The sequence below is a fragment of the Pseudorca crassidens genome, chromosome 14 (assembly GCF_039906515.1).
Source record: "Pseudorca crassidens isolate mPseCra1 chromosome 14, mPseCra1.hap1, whole genome shotgun sequence".
NCBI classification, from domain to species: domain Eukaryota; kingdom Metazoa; phylum Chordata; class Mammalia; order Artiodactyla; family Delphinidae; genus Pseudorca; species Pseudorca crassidens.
Genome location: NC_090309.1, coordinates 4,807,570 through 4,827,856, shown reverse-complemented (window position 1 = coordinate 4,827,856; position 20,287 = coordinate 4,807,570). Strand labels below are relative to the sequence as shown.

General features: G+C 40.3%; 1 protein-coding gene across 4 annotated transcripts in view; it reads left to right on the top strand.

Moving 5' to 3' along the window:
- The window catches only part of TMEM182 (transmembrane protein 182), a 67,984-nt gene extending 49,583 nt beyond the window's left edge, over positions 1-18,401 (top strand). For 3 of the 4 annotated variants that reach the window (XM_067704048.1, XM_067704047.1, XM_067704045.1), the window contains one exon: positions 16,043-18,401. In XM_067704048.1, the coding sequence (XP_067560149.1) occupies positions 16,043-16,263 (221 nt within the window). In that variant the 3' untranslated portion in view covers positions 16,264-18,401. Of the gene's footprint in view, positions 1-1,064; positions 4,767-16,042 lie in introns of those variants that run through there. The other variant, XM_067704046.1, reaches the window with a different exon arrangement.
- Positions 18,402-20,287: the final 1,886 nt, after the last annotated feature.

Here is a 20,287-nt window from a genome sequence, read left to right as displayed (position 1 = left end):
TTTATTGGAGGTAAAAAGCATCTTTTTCTATATCATCATCCTTCCATTTTAATTGTGGTTCATGTGCATTATCTAAACACCTTCTCTTCTTTGTAAAACCTGTATCTTTTTTAGTCAGCTTTCTAACTAGTCTAATTCCTGCTAAAAGGATCATAGTACAAATAGAAAAATAATTGAATAGGTGAGTCTTGTGAATTTTAAGACTTTTAAATTTAATTAGGAAATAAAAGCCAGAGCACTAACCTGAAAACATAAGCACAAGGATTTTTGTAACATAAACGTTCTGGGAATTTAGACAAACTACACTACGACTAAGACCAAACTGTACCTGAGTTGGGTCTATTGCAGCATCCCATAAAAGGGACCAGTTGTCTCACCTGGGATTGTAGTGACCGTGAAGGAAAGGGACAGAGTGGGGAGCTCTACTGTCTTTCTAATCACTGCAAAGATGGCTCATGCTGTTGCCCAAAATCATGTAATCAATGATCAATTAACAAATAGTTCCTTTAAACACTATTTTTGCATAATATTGTGCTTAATTTTTTTGCAGAGGGAATAAAAAGAATAATCACATAGATCCTCTGCTCAGAGAGCTTAAAAAACCACAAAACAGGGCTTCCCTGATGGCGCAGTGGTTGAGAGTCCGCCTGCCGATGCAGGGGACACGGGTTCGTGCCCCGGTCCGGGAAGATCCCACATGCCGCGGAGCGGCTGGGCCCGTGGGCCATGGCCGCTGAGCCTGCGCGTCCGGAGCCTATGCTCCACAACGGGAGAGGCCACAGCAGTGAGAGGCCCGCGTACTGCAAAAAAACAAACAAAAAAAACAAAAAAAAGCCCCACAAAACAATAACACTGTGGGGACCAGGGCCCTCTATTTAACTTATTCTGTCTTTATTTTTGTCTTTTATTTAAAACTCTTTTCTTCACTGAGTTTTCAAGGACCCAGATTTAGCCATTTGAGCTCATAATTAAAGAAATAACTTTAACAATTGAGATATAATTCACATACTACAAAATTTACCATTTTAAAGTATATAATGCAGTGTTTTTTGATATATTCCCAGAGTTGGGCAAGGATCACCACTGTCTGATTCCAGAATATTTTTATCACGCCACAAAGAAACCTCATGCTCTGCTCCTGCGCGCCTCCCAGTCCTGAGAACCACAGACCTGCTTTCTGTCTCTGGGGGTTTCCTGTTCTGGACATTTCATGTCTATGGAGTCACATAATACATGGCCTTTTGTGTCTGGCTTCTTTCACTTAGATCTCGTAATTGATAATCTCTCTTCTTTACTTCATAATTCCATAAGACCAAACCCCTTATATGCCTTAAAACTGAGCATCTTTTTCACCAAATATTTCTTCTCCCCCAAATCACATTCTACTCTCGGTTTATCCAAATGTCTAGTTAAGGTGTATATTTTTGAATGGTCTTCCCAGAAACAATAGCACTCTACTAAAATGTGTAAATATTAGTTTCTTCTTCTTCTTTGCTTTTTAATCTTTTAAACTCTTTGTCAATAAAGGAAATATGTACTAGCAGTAGTTTAGTACTAACATTATGGGCAACATAATTGTTTTAAACTCAGAAATGCTCTGATCCTGAGTTTGGTCTTATTAGAGAATTGTGTGTTTCTGTATGTGTGTGTGTGTGTGTGTGTGTGTGTGTGTGTGTAGTGCTTTTGAAAAAAATTGTTGGTCATTTTTTCCGTTTTATACTTTTTTTGAGAAAGTAGCAGATCTAAATAATTATGTTGGCTGAGGACTCTGAAGGGAGATTAAGCGTCTGATTTGCACCCATGTGCCTCTGACCACTGGATTCCCTTTTTCCAGTGAATCTTTGGCTGCAGTGGGTGTGGGTCTGAAGTCCTCTTGGCTCAGGTCTTTATGCAGAAACGCCTTGGGAGGGGTCCACCGTGTTCTGGGAGCCCATCCTGAAAGCCACTCAACCAGACGATTACGAGGATACTTCTTTTTAAATCTGACTTTTAATTTCCTTCGTGGCACTATTCTTTATTGTTTTTATAGGACTGTTTATTTCCCAAGAACAGAGAGATATTCTGTTGGATGAGATTAAAAAATTACTGTTTATTTTTTATCAGTTTGGGCAGTAAAAGTGGTGTTCTCAGGAATAACTAAAATTTACTGTCAGGTAGCAATTTCTACCACGAGACACATCTTTTAAAGCAGTTATGGGGCAAATAAATCATCCTCAGATCTGAGTGTTATTGACAGAAGAATTTTCAAAACCTTCCAATTGTCTATTATTAACATCCCCAGATTTGTTAATAGGCAGCTAATCCTTTCAGATGTGGAGATGGAAACTTACATACTATTCTGTATGGACACTAGGAAAATATGTGCTAAACACTAGGTTTTTGGGGCAGGCAGCCAGGATTTTTCTGTACTACGTTTAACATGGAACTGTGCGTGTAGTCTTTCACTGAGTTAAACTGGATTGAATTTGTCATGCTTTCTTTGGTTAGATGTTATGTTTTCAAAGCGAAGACCTCTCTTTCCATGGAACTAGTATTCCCAAATCTCCCCCTTTTAGGGCTTGCCTTGTCATTCCCTGCCTCGCGGTCTTCCTTTGCCAACACTCTGTGCTCAGCCGGGCAGCTGGGAACAGGTGCAGCCTGGGCCCACAGCTTCTGTGACTACTTTATCAGTGCCACAAACAAGACTGGACACTCTCTCTTTATTTGGACAGATGGCCTTAAGAGAGGGCAGAACCAAATTCCAAGTGGCCATTGCTGGGTGTGTGCACACAGAAAGACTCTTTGGCATCAGCAAGAAGACTATTTTGGGGCATTCCACACATGGCCGTGGCATGCTGATGTCACAGCTGTCCGTGTGAGCAAGGGGTGGGGTCCGTGTTTTTCGTCTTGTTCTGTCAATGGCTCAAAGGTCTGGAGGCCATATGTTGCCACTCCCTGCACTTGGGCAGATGCCTCCTCAGCTTGGGCCATGTGTCCCCCACGGGAGGTCGGTTCTGGACCAAGCACACGGTAATTGTCAGGACGTTATGACACCCGAGTGTGTTTCAGTGAGTCTCATCCCAATGCCTAAACAGTTGCTGAATTTTCTTTCAACGTGGACTCCAGGAGTACTCAGATGCAAAGGGCCGACGCGTGTTTTCTCCTAACCCTGTGATATTGGATGTGTTAGGAAAGATGCAAGGAGGCGTGACATTACAAAACATTTGAATTATGTGGAGAAGATTACTGTACAGCTGAGTATTCCTAATGCCTGGGCAAAGCGACATCCATACAGGAATTGCTACACAGGAGTAAGATCCCTGAGTACACAAGTGAGAATGAGGATGGGGTCTGGATGTTCTGGGACACTGATATTGGGTGAAAAGACATAAAAAAGCTAGACATTAGTATTTTACCAGCATATTAGGGTAGAAAGATTCTTCTTCCATAATTGAAATCCCCTTTACCTGAATGACAACCTGGGGTTACATTTTTCTGCTGGATGGAGAGCTAGACAGAGTCTCACCTGAGCAGAGGGGCCTGGAAAGCTTCTGGATCTTGGCTAAATCCTTGTTAGAGTCTCACGTTGGTGAGACTACACAGACGTCTTGTAAGTCGGAGGAACATGGAAGCCCACGCTCCAGGCCCAGGGTGTGTTAGCCGAAGGAAAGGACACCTTTGCTGTGTAATTAGTCCTTTGGAAGGTTGATGGAGGTAAAGTTGTGGCCTGACTCCTGCCCCATTCTGTGAGCACAGGGTATGTTTCTTGCCCAGACAGCTGTTTCACCAGCTCTCTGCCCAACCAAGCTGCCGTTGGTCACTAGGAATGTGAGCGGTGTGAACCGGGGTGAGTTGTATAAACCCTCTGCCAGGTGGGACAGACAGCCTGAGCACGTCCTTGTGGGGCTCCAACCTGCTCCCTTCTGGTCTGGAGGACAGTGCTTTCTAAGAGTGTAGGGATATGAACCCCCTTAAAAACACACTATAGGGAAGGTAAGTGGATACGAAGGGGATGTCACATTCTTACATGTAGAGGGCAAAACTGACTCAGAAGTAAACTGGATTTGCGGTTTGTTTTTTTGTTTCTTTAAAAAAGATCCGTGGAGTTTGTATAGCTCATGGTAAACATGACTTATTTCTACCTGAGATAAGATAGATGCGATGGATGCATAATACAAGAGACTTTTTTGCCTTCATCCTAGAAAAAATAGCTCACAAAAGCCAAGGGACTTGTTTCAGACGCTCATTTTCCTTCGGCTGCGACTGAACACGTGGCTCACAGGAGGCACTGGGGGTCGTGTCTTGCTCCTCACGTCTCCCTCCAGACAAAGCAGAACACGGCGGCAGTCAGGGCAGGAGAAGAGTATGTGGAGGAAACAGCCCCAAAGCAGGAAGGGATTAGGGGAGAGCTGCTGACAGCCTAGAGGCAGGCATTCTAAACTTGCGGGAAGCACACTCATCTCCCCGCTTACACCTGCTGTCCCCATGTCTGTATGCTGAACAATCAGCCTGTAAACAGCTGCTGATCCCCGAGAGGCAAAGGGGGCCTCCTGTGTGAGGGGAACGGGCCAGGAGGGCCAGTGAGTGCTTGCCAGCTTTGCTAAAGCTTCCGTCTTTCTTAGCACGCAAGAAGTAGGCTCTCAGGGGAAAATCAAAAGCATCACTTCCCAGTGCGGAACTGAGTATTTCACCAAAGTCCAGGACTTCAGCATTTTATTCAGAGCTCTGGTTTGTTGGAGGTGGGTGGGGGAAAGAAATAGTGATTAATAAAAACTGTGTATTACTGATATCAGCCAGATGTACTTTTGTCGTAGACTTAGTGTCTCTGATTTTCATGAACTGCAGAAGGGCTGCTCGGATTTCCCGTTTGCTCAGGCCAAAGGTTTGGGTATACAGATCTGCTTTCCAAGTAGGAACAGAAGACCCAGTCACTCTTATGTTTCTAAAACTACCTGCTTTGTACACTTGCTTTCTGCCTTCAGTTGTCACATTTGGGACTTTATTTGGATAGTATCAGTATCCAACAAAAATTATTGTGTTGGATACTGATACTATTATCATGTGGAATTTTAATGTCCTTGATTTGACATTTTTTATAGATGTCAAGTGCTAGAACAAGTCAACCTTGGTTAATATTAAATAGGAAAGCGCTTAGAAGGGCTTTTATTTACAAAAATACTTTAAAGCCTTATTTTCTTTCTCAGATAGTTCTTTGAGCATTTATTTCTCTCCATGTTGCTTATTGGTTGAAATATGTGTAACAGGCTGTTAGAATCAGACTTGTCCAGACTTGGTTTTGAATAGGAACCGATATGGTAAGCACAGGTACAGCTTGGAGATACTGTGCGTTTGCTTCCAGACCCACTATGCTGTAATTGATTAGTGTGCAATAGCGTTATGTCTAAAACATGTATGGACCCTAATTAAAAAAGACTTCATTGTTAAACAGTGCTAACCATCATCTGAGTCTTCAGCAAGTTGTAATCTTTTTGTAATAGTAACATCAAAGGTTACTGATTCCAGATCACCCTAACAAATATAATAATGAAAAAGGTTGAAATAGTGCGAGGATTACCAAAGTGTGACACAGAGACATGAAATGAACAAATGCTGTTGGGAAATGGCACCAACAGACTTGCTTGAAAGCAGCGTTGCCACAAACCTTCAATTTATTAAAAAGTGCAGCATCTGAGAAGCGCGATAAAGCAAAATGCGATAAAACCCGGTCTGCCTGTATGTGGCACTAAAGTGAGGACACAAGTTCCCAGAGGAAGAATTCAAAAGGGACACGTCACACCCAGTCCCGTGAGTTTCCAGTGTCTCAACCAGATGAAGGCTGTGGGAAGGAGGGGGAGTGCGAGGGGAGAGAGGAGAGCCACAGCTGGCTCGTTCCTGTGAGTCCCCACCCTAGCCTGAGCTTGTTACACCGTCCTTGCTGGAGACAGTCTGGTTCCTGGTTGACTCCTACCCAGATGAGTCGAGGTGTGAGAGGCTCCCTCAGTAATAGCTTTGGTGGAACTTTTCTGAAGACTTGACTAAATGCTCCCCACCCCCTTTAACAATGTATCTGAGCTGTTTTTCTTTTCTTTTTTAAAAAATTTTATTTATTTATTTTTGGCTGCGTTGGGTCTTCGTTGCTGCGCACGCGCTTTCTCTAGTTGCGGCGAGCGGGGGCTACTCTTCATTGCAGTGCATGGGCTTCACATTGCACTGGCTTCTCTTGTTGCGGAGCACGGGCTCTAGGCACTCGGGCTTCAGTAGTTGTGGTACGTGGGCTCAGTAGTTGTGGCTCATGGGCTCTAGAGCACAGGCTCAGTAGTTGTGGTGCACGGGCTTAGTTGCTCCGCGGCACATGGGATCTTCCCGGACCAGGGCTTGAGCCCGTGTCCCCTGCATTGGCAGGCGGATTCTTAACCACTGCGCCACCAGGGAAGCCCTGAGCTGTTTTTCTGAGAGCTAGAGCAACAGGCCTGGCAAATGAATGCTTTCACTCACATGACATATTACTACGGGGTATAATTAATCTCCACCCTGAAAGGGAGTCTTCAGATGTGTTGGGTGACCAGACTTTCTGGCCTACAAACAGGATCTCTGGTTTGGAATTAATTTGCCGTGGTGGAAGGGCAGAATGAGCTTCCATCTGCTTCATTCTCCTTTTCCAAAGTACGTGTACCATTAACATCTACTATTTACCCAGTACTGTGAAGGCATTTAGTTTGTTTGCAAATATTCTGTTTCATTCCTCACCCTTCCCCCAAACTGTCACTTTGCTCTTTGTTTCCTTTACTAGATTATGTTATGCATTTTCTGAGGCCTTTTTTTTCTCTATACTTTCTCGTGTAGAAGAGAAGCACACGGAGTACAGATTCATCTGAATGATCAGATCAACATAGGCTGGGTTTGTCCTAGGAAGAATTTTTGCTTCCTGTAACGCAGGGGCTGTCGAGGAGGGGCGGGAGGTTTGCTTGACTGGGCAGTGGAAAAAGAAAACGTCCTTAATATGAATAAGCCCCAGTTTGGGTTCACCTGATGTTCTTTCCAGAATGTGCCCTAGTGGGGCTGTGAGGTGACGTGTGCCACCTGGTGGAGAATTCCAGCGAGACACTGGCAGACACATGTGAAGCGACCTTTCCTTCAGAACGGGAAGGCCCCATGGCAAGTTTATTCTCTTGCCTCTTGGCCAGCCCTGAAATAGCCTAGTCACATGAGAAGCTCTGACGCTTTAGAAGATTTCAGAGAACAACATTTCTAGCCGTAGCAAGAGCTCATGCCAAAGCCTAACAGTGAAAGTAGCCAGTGCTCGTCATGCGCTAGCCCTGTTCCACGCATCTTGCTGAGTACTTCACCTCCGTTAATTCCTCGTGACTGCTCTCTGCGGTGGGCACTTGAATTATCTCTGTTTTACCAATGAAGAAACGGAGACACAGAGAAGTAAAAAACTTGCTCAGTGGTACTCAGCTGGTAAAGTTTAAAGTTTTCTGGACAGTAAACGTAGAAGCAGGGCAGACAGATTCCACACCTGTGGTCTTCAACCACTAAATACTTCCTGAAACTCAGTTACCATCAGTAGACACTTCCTTGGCATTAAATGAAACTGCTTTTCAGATTAAGCCCCTAACTATTTGTAGGGATGGATATAACCTCATGATCATTCTCTGTCAATAATTGTTTCTCAAGAGAGTGCAGAGTATTGAATATATAGGATGTTTAATGCCTAAAATTATTATACCAATCTAAGAAAGTAATAAATACTTGAAAAATCTGATAGATGATAGATATTACGTAGGTTTGGTTGACTAAATAAAACATGAGGCCAGAAAATGAAAGGGAAGAGGCAACTCATGTATTTGGGAAGTAGTATGAGGAGGTGAGGGCAGCAATGAATATTTGGAAATCAGATAGATGTAATGAAAATGTATAGTCGTGAAGTTATAACTGTTTAAGTTATTCAGGCCATCTCAGAAAATTGGGGAAAAATCAGTGGAAAGTGAGTCAGAAAATGAAGAGTGGAGATAAGCAAAGAATGTTGACGGTTGATCATTGTGCATTGGTAGTTTTACAATTTCTGAAATATGATATGTAAAAGCGAGCATAATTGAATTATAAGAGAAGGCAATGTGTATTAATTTAAAGAACAAGCTGTTACATAAATACAATTTAAATTATTTTTAAGAACTTCTAGTTTATTTTATCAGAAAAGCTAATTTTTTAATGAATGAAATATGTAGTATATGCAAGACTGCTTTGGAAGTATATTACAATATAATAACAAGTATTACTCTTTAGAAAATGTAGAATTGGTAAATTTTCCTTTCCCCATTATATAATGATTAGGAAAAAAACCAGGTATACGTTTAGACTTTGGATGGACCTGTGAGAGTAGATTCAACCTGCACTAATGCTCGTGTTTCCTCCTCTGGAATGACACATAGGGCTTCTTAGAAGTTGAGAAACGCCTCAAACACTGCAATTTTTAAGATTCCTAACATATTAAAAGTTAACACATGTCAAGATTCATTTTCATATATTGTGGAATTTTTAAAATGTTTACATTTGATAAGTCAACGCTCCATGCTTTTAAAATACATACATAAAGGTAGTGGCCCTACACATGACAATTTTCAGATATTATCCAAAGTCTTGTATGAGAATTGGGCTCAAATCAGATAATCCTAATGGACCCCAATGTCATCCATATCGTGAGGGGGCACATGATTCCATCCCCAAAGGTCAAATCCCTTGCCAGTTCTCAAGGGAGATATCTAAATTTTATCCACTGACTTAAAGCCCAGAGATTCTCTTTAAATACCTGAGGAGCAACTCTCTTTCCAAAGGAGTCCCAGAAAAAACCAGTTCATGGACGGTAGTCTGGTTCCTAGGTTGGGGACCACTTCACAGGGGTTCATTTTATAATGAAACTTCATAACATTCATTTTTATGTCGTATTTTATATGTTTCAAATAATACATCATGAAAGTTTTAAAAAATTAGGGGATTGAAAACAACCGGTTACAGAAAAGCCCTGTGCTTTAGGCACCTGGAGAGCTTAGCCTCTTCGTGAGCACTAGCGCATGACTGTCGAAAGTTTTGTTGGAAAAATTGATGTTTGAGGAGGAGAATGTCAGAAAAACAACTGTGCCCTCGGTAGGGCTTCGTGGGCCTGCTCGGGGTGTGGGGGGAGTCTGGGCAGCTGCGCTCTAGGTCACCGCTGGAACATCGGTAAGCCCGGCGCCATTTTCTCTCGTGGGAAGAAGATCATGTTTTGTAAAAAGGTGTTTTTTTTGCCAATTTTTTTTCAAAACCATTTGCCTAAGGAAATGCTATTCATCCTTGCAAAACTCAATGTTATTTTCATAGGAGCTTAATTCATAATAGCCAAAACCTAGAAAGAGTCCAAATGTTCGCCAATAGATGAGTGGATACCACGGGATGAATTGGTAGGTTCATACGGTGGAATCCCGCTCAGCCATAAGGAGTAAACTGCTAACACAAGCAACAACATGGATGGATTCTCAGTCATTATGTTGGGAAAAAACAGCCAGAGACAAAAGATGGCACGCTGCTATGATGTCATTTCTATCAAGTTCTAAGGGCAACACTACGCTATAGTGATAGATGCTTTCGGTGGGTGGGTGGTGCATGAAGACCCTCTCTGGAGGGACAGTGATGCATACGTTCTATTTTTAACGGGTTGTGGCTACACTGATGTTTAGATTTACCAAAACTCATCAAACTATACACTTAGAATCCATACATTTTGCTCTATTTAACTTATACCTCAATTAAAAGGCTGAGAAATAATGAGAAACAGTAAACAATAAATACATGGAATGCTTTTTACCCATTAGAAAAACCTTCAGACCATTGGAGCTTAACATTATACCTTCAGACATTAGTACGGGCTAATGTAAGAAATGTTTGTATGAAGACTGTTGGTGTCTCTTCCTCAAAAACTCCTTGTGGGGATGTTGTCAGTTATGTCCTTCAGTGTTCCTATGCAGATCTGCAGACTGCATTTTTTATATATTTCTTCATGAATTGCTATGATTCCTTTTAGAAAATGATAGTAAATACATAGCTTATCAAGTGTCCTTTTTGTTCTTTCTTCTGAGTACGTCAGATCTAGGCTTACCATTCCATGAATGCTGCTGTCCTTAGCATTCTTACCCACACTCCAGATTTTTTTTCTTTACTTCTATACTTAGGATGAACTCTTGCCCTGCCTTCCAGGCAGCTCCACCTGGAGAAGTAACCTAGTCTCCTGCTGCCTCCTTGGAATAGTTTCCATATTGTAGGATATTTTGGAATGTCTTCAACCTAATGTGTCACACCTGCTATCAGGGTTTCAGTTTGAGTTATGCCACAGGCTAAACTTTTGATCTCGGTAGACAATTAACTACTGCAGACCTCATTTCCATCCTCTGAAAATAGACACGATGAGTAAGCTGGTGTTATCATCCCTAAAATGTTATGAAGCTTACTTTCTAGTTCTATATAGATGCCCTTGCTGAAAATTGCCCTGTCTCCCCAGTGTGTATGTCCTCTGAACAGAGAAAAGATGAGTTATCCTGATTTTAATTTAGTATTCACTATAACTTCCTTCATGAAGCATTTTTTTTTTGACTGTGGAATTCCGCAGCCTTTCCTATGGCCACTGAAAGCCAAAATGAGTTTCCACTGAATATGTGTGGAGGCAAAGAGGCCAGTGAATCATCTGGAATTTATGATTCTTCCCCAAGTAACCAATAACTGTCCATAATTCAATCTGTTTAAGTACATTTCAAAGGCAATTCAGTTACATCTAAGCAGCTAAAGATCAAGTTTATTGTTTTTCAGTAACTCCAAAAGGCTTTTTTTTTTTTTTTTTAAATATAGGTATATGTACTTCTAGGCAAGAATATAGGGGTTTGGCATTTGCCTGTCTTTTGAAGAAGAAAGTTTTCATTTCTGTGGCTAGCTTTTCCCTAGGAATGCATTTTAAAATCCAGTTTTTATAATACAGTATAAAAGATCTTTCTAGGGAAATCCCTAGATTTCCCTGGCTGTCCAGTAGTTAAGACTCCACGCTTCCAGTGCAGGCGGCATGGGCACCATCCCTGGTCTGGGCACTAAGGATCCCGCAGGCCCTGTGGCAGCGGCCAATAAATAAATAAATAAATGATCTTTCTAGTATACTTTCTTTTCTGTTCTTGTATCTGGAATATTGAAGACATGCAGTTTTATTTCTCAGTCTGTGATTTGGTGTTGGGGAAATCCTTTTGGTTTTATTTCCATGTTTTTTATCATTAGCAATTGCGTCCCTAATTTGTGACTGAATTTTATGTGATCTTTGTTTCAAAAAATGTTTTCCAAATTGAATGCATGACATTTGTGAGAGAAACTGTGCAAAAATCATAAGCTTGAATGGCTCTTCCCCACACTGCCAATAAAAGAGACCCAACATGTTCTTGATGTGACAATTATTCGTCCATTGTTTCATTGTGATCACAACTCTCCGTGGGCTTTGGGACCATATTTTGATTATGCCTCCATTGAGCAATTTTATGAATTTTTGTTGGACTTCAAAAGATATAAATTTATAAAATTCAATAGGAAATAAATTATGCTTTTAAAATGTGTGACCTAATTTAAATATAACTTCATTTAAAACAAATTACTACCTGAATATTAGCAATATTTTCTATTCCTGCTAAAATCACCATGGCAAGTGGGTTTGAAATGTAACTCACTTGTCACTCAAGACAGTTACTGCTTATGTTTTTATGAATGAAGGTCTTAAGATATCAAGGGAAAAACATGAAGATTTTTCCATAGTATTGGTATTGCCCCAGAGGAGACTCTTCACTTGGTAGGTGGACCAAATCAATAATACTACTTTTCGTTAATAGTCACGATATTCCACAGAGAGGAGATGTGTCTTTCTGGGTGTGTGAAAGAAACACACGCATACCCTCCTCCCACCGCAACATATACACTCTCCAACACACGCAGCCACAGACTTCCCCCACACGTTTTTTTTTTTGAGTAATTCATTTTGTTTCTTGTTTTGAAATATTTTCAGACTTACACAGAAATTGTAAGTTCCTTCACCCAGAGACTCCATTCAAATTTTGCTAATTTTCCCAATAACGTCTTTAATAGCAAAAGAATCCAGTCCTGGAACATGCTTTGCATTTAGATGTGTCATGTGAGTATCCATCAAACCAGAATAAATCCTTCCTTGACCTTCATGAGCTTGGCTCTTTTGAAGAGTACAGGCCTGTGATTTTCTAGAATGTTCCTGAATTGATTTGTCAGATGCTTCCTCATGATTGGATTTAGGCTCTTCATTTTTTTGCTGCAGTATCATAGCAGTGATGCTGTGTTCTCATTGAATCTCATGAGGTGGTGAGTGACATCAGTTTGTCATGTCCTTGGTGATATTAACTTTGATCACTTGAGTAAGGTGGGATTTGCCAGGTTTCTTTAGTGTGAAGTTACTGTTTTTTCTTTATGACTAATATGTGTTTTGTGGGAAAAGACTTTGAGCCTGTGTAAATATTTATTTCTCATCTAAATTTCATCCACTAGTTTTAGTATCTGTTTTTGCTTCTTGCCTGAATTAATTATGACTTAAATGATTGCCAAATGGTGGTTTCTAATTCAGCTATTCCTTCTACATTTATAAGTTAGCATTCTGAATGAAAGGCATTCCCTTCTCCCCACTTATTTATTCACTCGCTTATTTATATCTGTGTGGGCTCATGTATTCCTGTTTCATTTGATGAGATGTAATGGGCCTCTATCACTATTTGTTTGATAATCAAATGTTCTCAGAATTGGCTAGCAGAAGCCCCATGATCTGGCTTCTGAAATGCCCACATTATTCTCTGAGCACATCTGTACTTTTTTGGTGTAACATGATGTTCCAGATTCGTGTGGTACTTCCTGTCCCAGCCTGGACTCAACTATTCCTTAGAGATGTCCTAATTCCTGGTATTTAGAAGCCAAGGTCTGGACACTTGGTGTCCTCCATGCTACTGGGGATTTGTTGCTCCCAGACCCTCTCAGGAAGCAGAGCCAGAGAATACATCTAGGTACATACACGCACAGAGGTATATTTTAAAACAAACATATACTTTTACTTCTATATTCATTCATTCATCTATCTAAAGCCATAAATTCACACTGATATATTCAATTCTTAAAAAAACACCATAAAGTTCATTCTAGCTTTCCCCCTTTTCAAATTTGTAACTCCCTTTTCAGGCAGTGAAGAACTTGACTCCAATTAACCTCAATATATGTATGTATTTGAATGGTCTAGCTGTAAGTACCAGTCTCCTGACTCTTAGCCCCTTACTTCATGCAGGCCCCCATCATCCACTTTTGCTGCCGTAGTAGCTGAACCATTGGCCTTTGGTATAGTTTCTCCATGTTTGTTAGTTCATTTTCCTTCTGTTTATCTGTCAGTCTTTACCTACACACACACACACACACACACACACACACACACACACACACACACACAAACACACATGTATACATATAAAACGCTGGCAATTTAACGGGTAGGGAAAGTAGGGAAGTACTGTTTTACTCCATGGGTATAATCATAGGCTGATCTGATAGGAATTAAATGGACTATATCTCCAACTAGTGAACAAGTTAAAAAGTTGTAGTGATAGAAACAACTATTATTCATTGCTTTCAGGCTGTAATTGCTCTTCAAGTAACAGCAATAATTAAATATAAGTTAATTCTTCCTTATTAAGAATCATCTACATGATGTCCTGCAATACTTTCAAAAAATACTCTAAATTCAGTAATGGGTTTTACAATTTTTGAAGAAAAGGTGTATAAATCTACTGGTTTTTCATAAAGTAAATTTTTAAAAATGAAAACACCTGAAAGCACAAGAGATTCACATGATGTAAGGAAGATTAAAAAGAACAGGGGGCTTCCCTGGTGGCGCAGTGGTTGAGAATCTGTCTGCCAATGCAGGGGACGCGGGTTCGAGCCGTGGTCTGGGAAGATCCCACATGCCGTGGAGCAACTAGGCCCGTGAGCCACAACTACTGAGCCTGCGCGTCTGGAGCCTGCGCTCCGCAACGAGAGAGGCCGTGATAGTAAGAGGCCTGCGCACCGCAATGAAGAGCGGTCCCCCGCTTGCCACAACTAGAGAAAGCCCTCTCACAGAAACGAAGACCCAACACAGCCAAAAATAAAAATAAATAAATTAATTAAAAAAAAACATATCAACAAATAATAAAAAAGGTTCGCAGTGTGTTGGCATAAGGCAAATGGTATGCAAATAACCAAGCCAAACCTTTACATTAGCAGAGCATACTGTCTGTATATTTTCTGAAAAAATGTTTTGAAATGCTCAGAGTTGCTAGACAACACATGGCCTCACCATATTGTTGTCAAAATCTGAGGCACGGCTCGGCTCTGTGAGGAGTTTGCTCGCGGGCTGTGGCTTTACTATGTTTCTGTGATGCAGTTGTCGTTCAGTGGTTAAATTGCTCTATTCTGTGCTCCGGTATTTGCATTTACATTACAGACAACACAGTGAAGGATGGTTCTTATTAGTGAAGCATCTACAATTGATTCTTCACAGCTTTGTAGTTTGTATCATGATTAGGAGAAAGTTTCAGCTCTGATGCTGACATACTTCAACATACGTATGGGCCCTTCTTCCATGTTTACTTGTCAAGATTCTTTATGAAATTGATGACGCAAGAGGGAGAGGACATCCTAAATGCTGTAGGAGCACAATTAACCCCAGAAGAGTGATTGATGGCTAGGTTTGTAAAAGCAACTCCCTCCTGCCCACGTTCCCCAGCCTCTGCTTCTGATCACAGGGTGGTGTTTGCCTTCTAGACAGAATATCAATTAGGATATGGAGATTTTATACCTGATGGTTCAGTTAGTTAATTCAGAGAGTACAGTAGATCCTTGACAAGTTTGGATTGAACTTTTGGACAAATTGCAAGTGTCCTTAAGTATATGCTGCTTTGGGGCAAATTCGTGTGCGGGGACCTCACTCACTAGTGGATCAGCTTAGCAGGCTCTTCTGAATCTGCAGCTCAGTGCAGTGGTATCGCCTCCTTCTGTTGCTACAATAACAGTCACATGGAAAAGCATATGCTTAGTAGTATTCTCCAATTTTAGCATTCATAAAGCCCTTCTGTCATATTGCTTGTTAAGGTCAAGGGTCCAACACCGTGGTACTTCTCTACCCTTATAATTCCAACAATATTTTTGAATAGGTAGATTGCAGTTACATTGAAATGGTTGATAAATTATCTTGCCTTCTAGTTAGTGGTTAAGCATTTTCCATCCCTCCCTCCCTCCTTCCCTCCTTTCTTTCTTCCTTCCTTTCTTTTGTTTAATAAGCCTCTTGATCTCAAACCTGAGGTTTTATATTCCACAGAATGTTTCTTAAAGAGTCATGTATATTCTTTTACATTAGTTCAGTGCTTCCATCTCTGTTCTGGTCTGGTACTTACCTTGGCTTCTGTTTTCATTGCCATATGTAACTGCAACACCAGTTAGCTGTGTTATAATAATATAACAAAAGTCAGAAAGACCTGAACTGAAAATCAGCTATGAAAACTACCAGCTGAGTTTGCATATACTTAAAACTGTGGGTTAATAGTACCTGTTTCACAAGTTTATTGTACATATTGAAAGAAATAATGTATAACAGTGCTTGTCACAAACGAGGCATACAGTAAAAGTGGATAAATGTTAGAAAATAAATTCCGCTAGGCAGGGATCTTTGACTCTTATAGTTCACAAGCACCTAATACAGTACCTGGCACACAGTAAGCACTCGGTAAATACATGTCATCTGTTGCCATTTTTCTTCTGCAACTATAGCCCTCACCACAGTGCTCTGAAAACTGAAGATCAATGATGTGCCTATAAAGCATACAATAAAAGGTCTGACGCAAAGTAGGTGAGTTAGTTAGAATTATATTTTTATAGTTATGTCATCAGGCGTATGATTGGTCTGATATAGCATTCTTGGGCAGACATCTTCAGAAAGGCTAAAGGTCTTTTGTTTTGTCCTTCTCAGGCATCCTGTTTTCCTTGGTGGTGATGCTGTATGTCATCTGGGTCCAGGCAGTGGCTGACATGGAAAGCTACAAAAACATGAAAATGAAAGACTGCTTGGATTTCACCCCTTCTGTGCTGTACGGCTGGTCATTTTTTCTGGCCCCAGCGGGGGTATTTTTTTCTTTGCTAGCTGGATTACTATTTCTAGTAGTTGCACGGCATATTCAGTTACATCACTAATCAAACTGTTGCCACCAGTATTTTCTTGAGAGATTTTAAAACAGAGCATTTTTTTTTTTAATTTTGTCTCTGTGATCCTGGCATAGAATGAGTTGATGTAACTTTTTAGTTGCTATGTGAATTATCCATTTTACTTGGGATCTTCTCTAATAAGAGGGTCCTAGAATCTCTCCAGACTCCATCTTGCTTCCATCTTATCTAAGTGCTCTCAAGAATCTAGTTTTTTAGGGAACAGGTAACATGGGCCTTCCCTTCACTGCACTTGTTAGAGTTTGCGGGTAACAAAGGCCTGGCAGTAGCAGACAACAGTCACCAGGGGCAAATCATGATTTGAGTTAAGCGTCCTCCTTGGCATTCACTTCTGCTGCTCTTAAAAAAATCCTTTGGAATCCCATATCTGATAAGAGGTTAAAATCCAGAATATATTAAGAACTCCTACAGCTTAACAACAGTAACAGCAGCAACAACAAAGCAAATACCAGATTTAAAAAGGGGCAAAGGACCCGAGCGGATGTTTCTCCAAAGATGATGTGCAAATGGCCAAAAAAAAAAGTCCTTTGGAGATTAATTAAGAACAACAAACAAACGTTGTCAGAGAATTTACTCCATTTCTTCTCCACACACATAAATATCCACATACACATGTACTGACACCTGCGAGCAGATTATTCATTATTTAAAAATAGACAGCAGTTGTTCTTGTAGCAGGGGCTGCGTGAACTCACCAGTTACAACGGGTCACAACAAAAACAACATGTACTTATTCCACTGCCTTACGAAAAACAAGTTTGGTTATGTAACGTATTCACTTAATTGTGCATGCTTACATAAATCTTAAACTATATTTAAAAGAAGCAAATCTGTACACCAAATCACATACAATGAAGATTGGATTTTTATGAACTTAAAGTGGGTTAATTGTATATGTAATATGGTTGAAAACATGTAAAAACCAAGCGCCTTCACTTTGTACATAATTCTATTCGATATTTTTAGATTTCATTTAAAAATTATATTGCTATATGTTCAGCATGTGAAAATTTATTGATGAAATGTGCTTTTAATATGCACTCAGCTATAAACTTTCGAAATAGTTCCAGATGAGGATGATAACAGCCTTGCTTTATTAAAGACCGTGAAATGTGAACTTTTCCCAAGATCTTACGGGTTATAGTTCTGATCATTTGATTCCCTTAACGGTCGTCTCTCCCTGTCTTCAGCTTTACGGCAGGTATGTTAACATGTACAGATCTGCTATTTCCTTTAACCTCTTGGAAGATAACGTTTTGGGGATGGTTGTGGGAATTATTCTTTATTATTCACTAGAGTAGACATTTTGCATATCAAAGATTTTTGTTTGGCACTAATTTTGATTGAAATCAAATCCATCTGAGAAGCCTAGGTCGTATTTGCATTTTGGAAGCCTCCTGACAGAGGAGTTCCCTGTTAGTGAAGGAACAGAGGCCCTGCGTGGTGTGCGGCCTGTGTTTCAGGCACAGCATTTTACTCCGCAGCTGTTTGAATACCGAGGGCCTGACTCGGAGGCACATTAAAGGGTGACCACCTAGAAGCCGCTGTAGGATAGAGGTGTGTGGCTTTCACTCTGGGCTCCCATGATGGGGAGATTGTCTGAATCTTCTCTGCACATCTTGTACTTTCCATTAAACCTTGTTTCAGTGAGAGGGCGCTTTGGGGGAAGAGCGAAGATCTGAGGTATCTGCAGATCACCAGGGTATTTTAGGGGTTAGTGACAGGGCTTGCGTGTTTAAAAAAAAAAAAAAAAAGACTTCAGGGCCTTAACTGGTCTCTCAAGCCGTTTCAGTTTTATCATAAACGTTTTCCTGGTCCTTTCCTTTGTCTTTTTCTGTTTCATTTTTATATTGCTTCATTTATTTCTTTGCTTTTGGCTTGATTATTACAAAAATAATTATGGGTTCTGTTATTCACATTGACTGTGATATTAAGTTGTGGCATGCTATTAAGTTTTCCAGACGATGCTAGATGTATTTGCTTAGTTCATGTCATCTGTAAATACAATTCCTTTTTGTAGAACTTTGGAATGGAGCTTTTTTCTATGTATTATACATCATTTAAATTTCACATGCAAGCTGCTTTTAGTAAAGGTTTGAATATTTGTAGTTTTCAGATGGTTGCTCTTACTTTCTAATACGTGACTACCGTTTATTTATCTTAAGGCAATTGGCTGAATATCTGATGTACATGACACTTTCACACAGATCAACACTTTGGAAGTGTTTCATAGGTGTAATGCATCGGTCACACGAGTTCAAACACATTTCCTGACCTATTTCACCAGCAATCCATGGAAGAAAGGAAGGTGAATTGTATTTGCTGTGTCAATGAGTAAAATATACTTTAAAAAAGCAGATATGTTCTCGTCACAGCCTTCTATCTCATTTGGGGTAATATGTTTCCTTTTATTTCTCTATTTGGCGTATTGATTTATTTTCAGAAGCTTTCAAATGAACTGTTAAAAATCTTTTTAAGAGGATTGATTTTGCATCATAAAGTTTCAGTTCAACAAATAAGATATCTTTTTGGTGACACTTCTAGAAAGAGTGAGGAGAGAGGGCAGTGAGTTATGTGCTTGGACTTTGGTGAAGGCTGTGATCTCTCCACACTGTGTTTGCCCAGGGAGTGTAGTTCAGTCATGTGGCAGGGAGCACAGGAAGCTGGCTAGAAAAACCCTCCAGAGACAATGAATGAAGATGTTCCATTTGGGGTTGAGTGTAGGACTTTAAATAATACTGTTAGGTGTGCTCTTACTGGTCACTGGCTGCTTTTATGACTAATCTATGAAATATATTTACTGAATTTGAAGATTAAATCCACTTATAAGAGTATATTTATATGATGGAAGAAGTGTCAATGTTTGGTAATTATCTAACTATCATCAACTTTGTGTGTGTGTGTATGTGTGTGTTACATGTATAAGTTTGGATAGAGTTAAAGTGAATAGTGGAAATCAGTACATTTGAGTAGCACATTTTTAAAAAATTCAGTTTCTCAGGGACAGTAACATAGTTGTTTCCCTGGTGGGCTCTACCAGGAATGGCATCTCATACAAAAGAGATGAAATAGAAACTAAATTTGTATGGATTGTCTGAAGGAGTTAAATATATGGAGACATTTTTTCGGTGACGATCAAATATAGGCAGAGAAACTCCAACAAAACCCTAGGAATAAGGTATGTTAGATACGTTAAAAACCAAGGAGGGTGGGGAAATAGTTAGCATCATACATATTATAATAAGCGTAAACTAAACAAAGGAACATTTAATCTGATTAGTAGGGAAAGAGGAAAGAAAGAAAGAAAAAGTTAGAGCTTAGAGCTTCTGAACTAGCCACAGCTTAGGGCAAGTGGTAGGAGCTCTACCCTCAGAACCGTTACGGTCAGCCTGGGCTGGCTGTGGACGTGGGAGTATTACAGAGAACAAGTCGGAAATGACAGAGGAGTACAAGAGGCCCCCTCTGGCTTTCGAAGGGTCATTTTTTCCCCTCACTTGCAAAATTGAAGGGGCAATTGGATGGTTGAACTTTGTAAAATGATCCACCTCTGGTTGTAAAGAATCATATGGTATAGCTAGTAATTCTATTGCACATGTATACGTATATATATATATGTGTGAGATTGTGTGTGTGTGTGTATGGAGAGAGGGAGTGTGTGGAGAGAGAGAGAGTGCGTTTTCCCTCAGTACCTCCGTATCCATGGGGGACTGGTTCCAGGACCCCTGCAGATACCAAAATACACGGATGCTCAGTCCCTTATATAAAATGGCATTGTATTTGCATATAACCTATGTATATCCTCCTCTATACTTTAAATCATCTCTAGATTACTTTTAATATCTAATACAATGTAGATGCTATATAAATAGATCCCAGCATGGCAAATTCACGTTTTGTTTTTTGGAACTTCCTGACATTTTTTTCTAGCATTTTAAATCCACAGTTGAATTTGTGGGTGTGGAACTGGTGGATATAGAGGGGAGGGCTGATTATA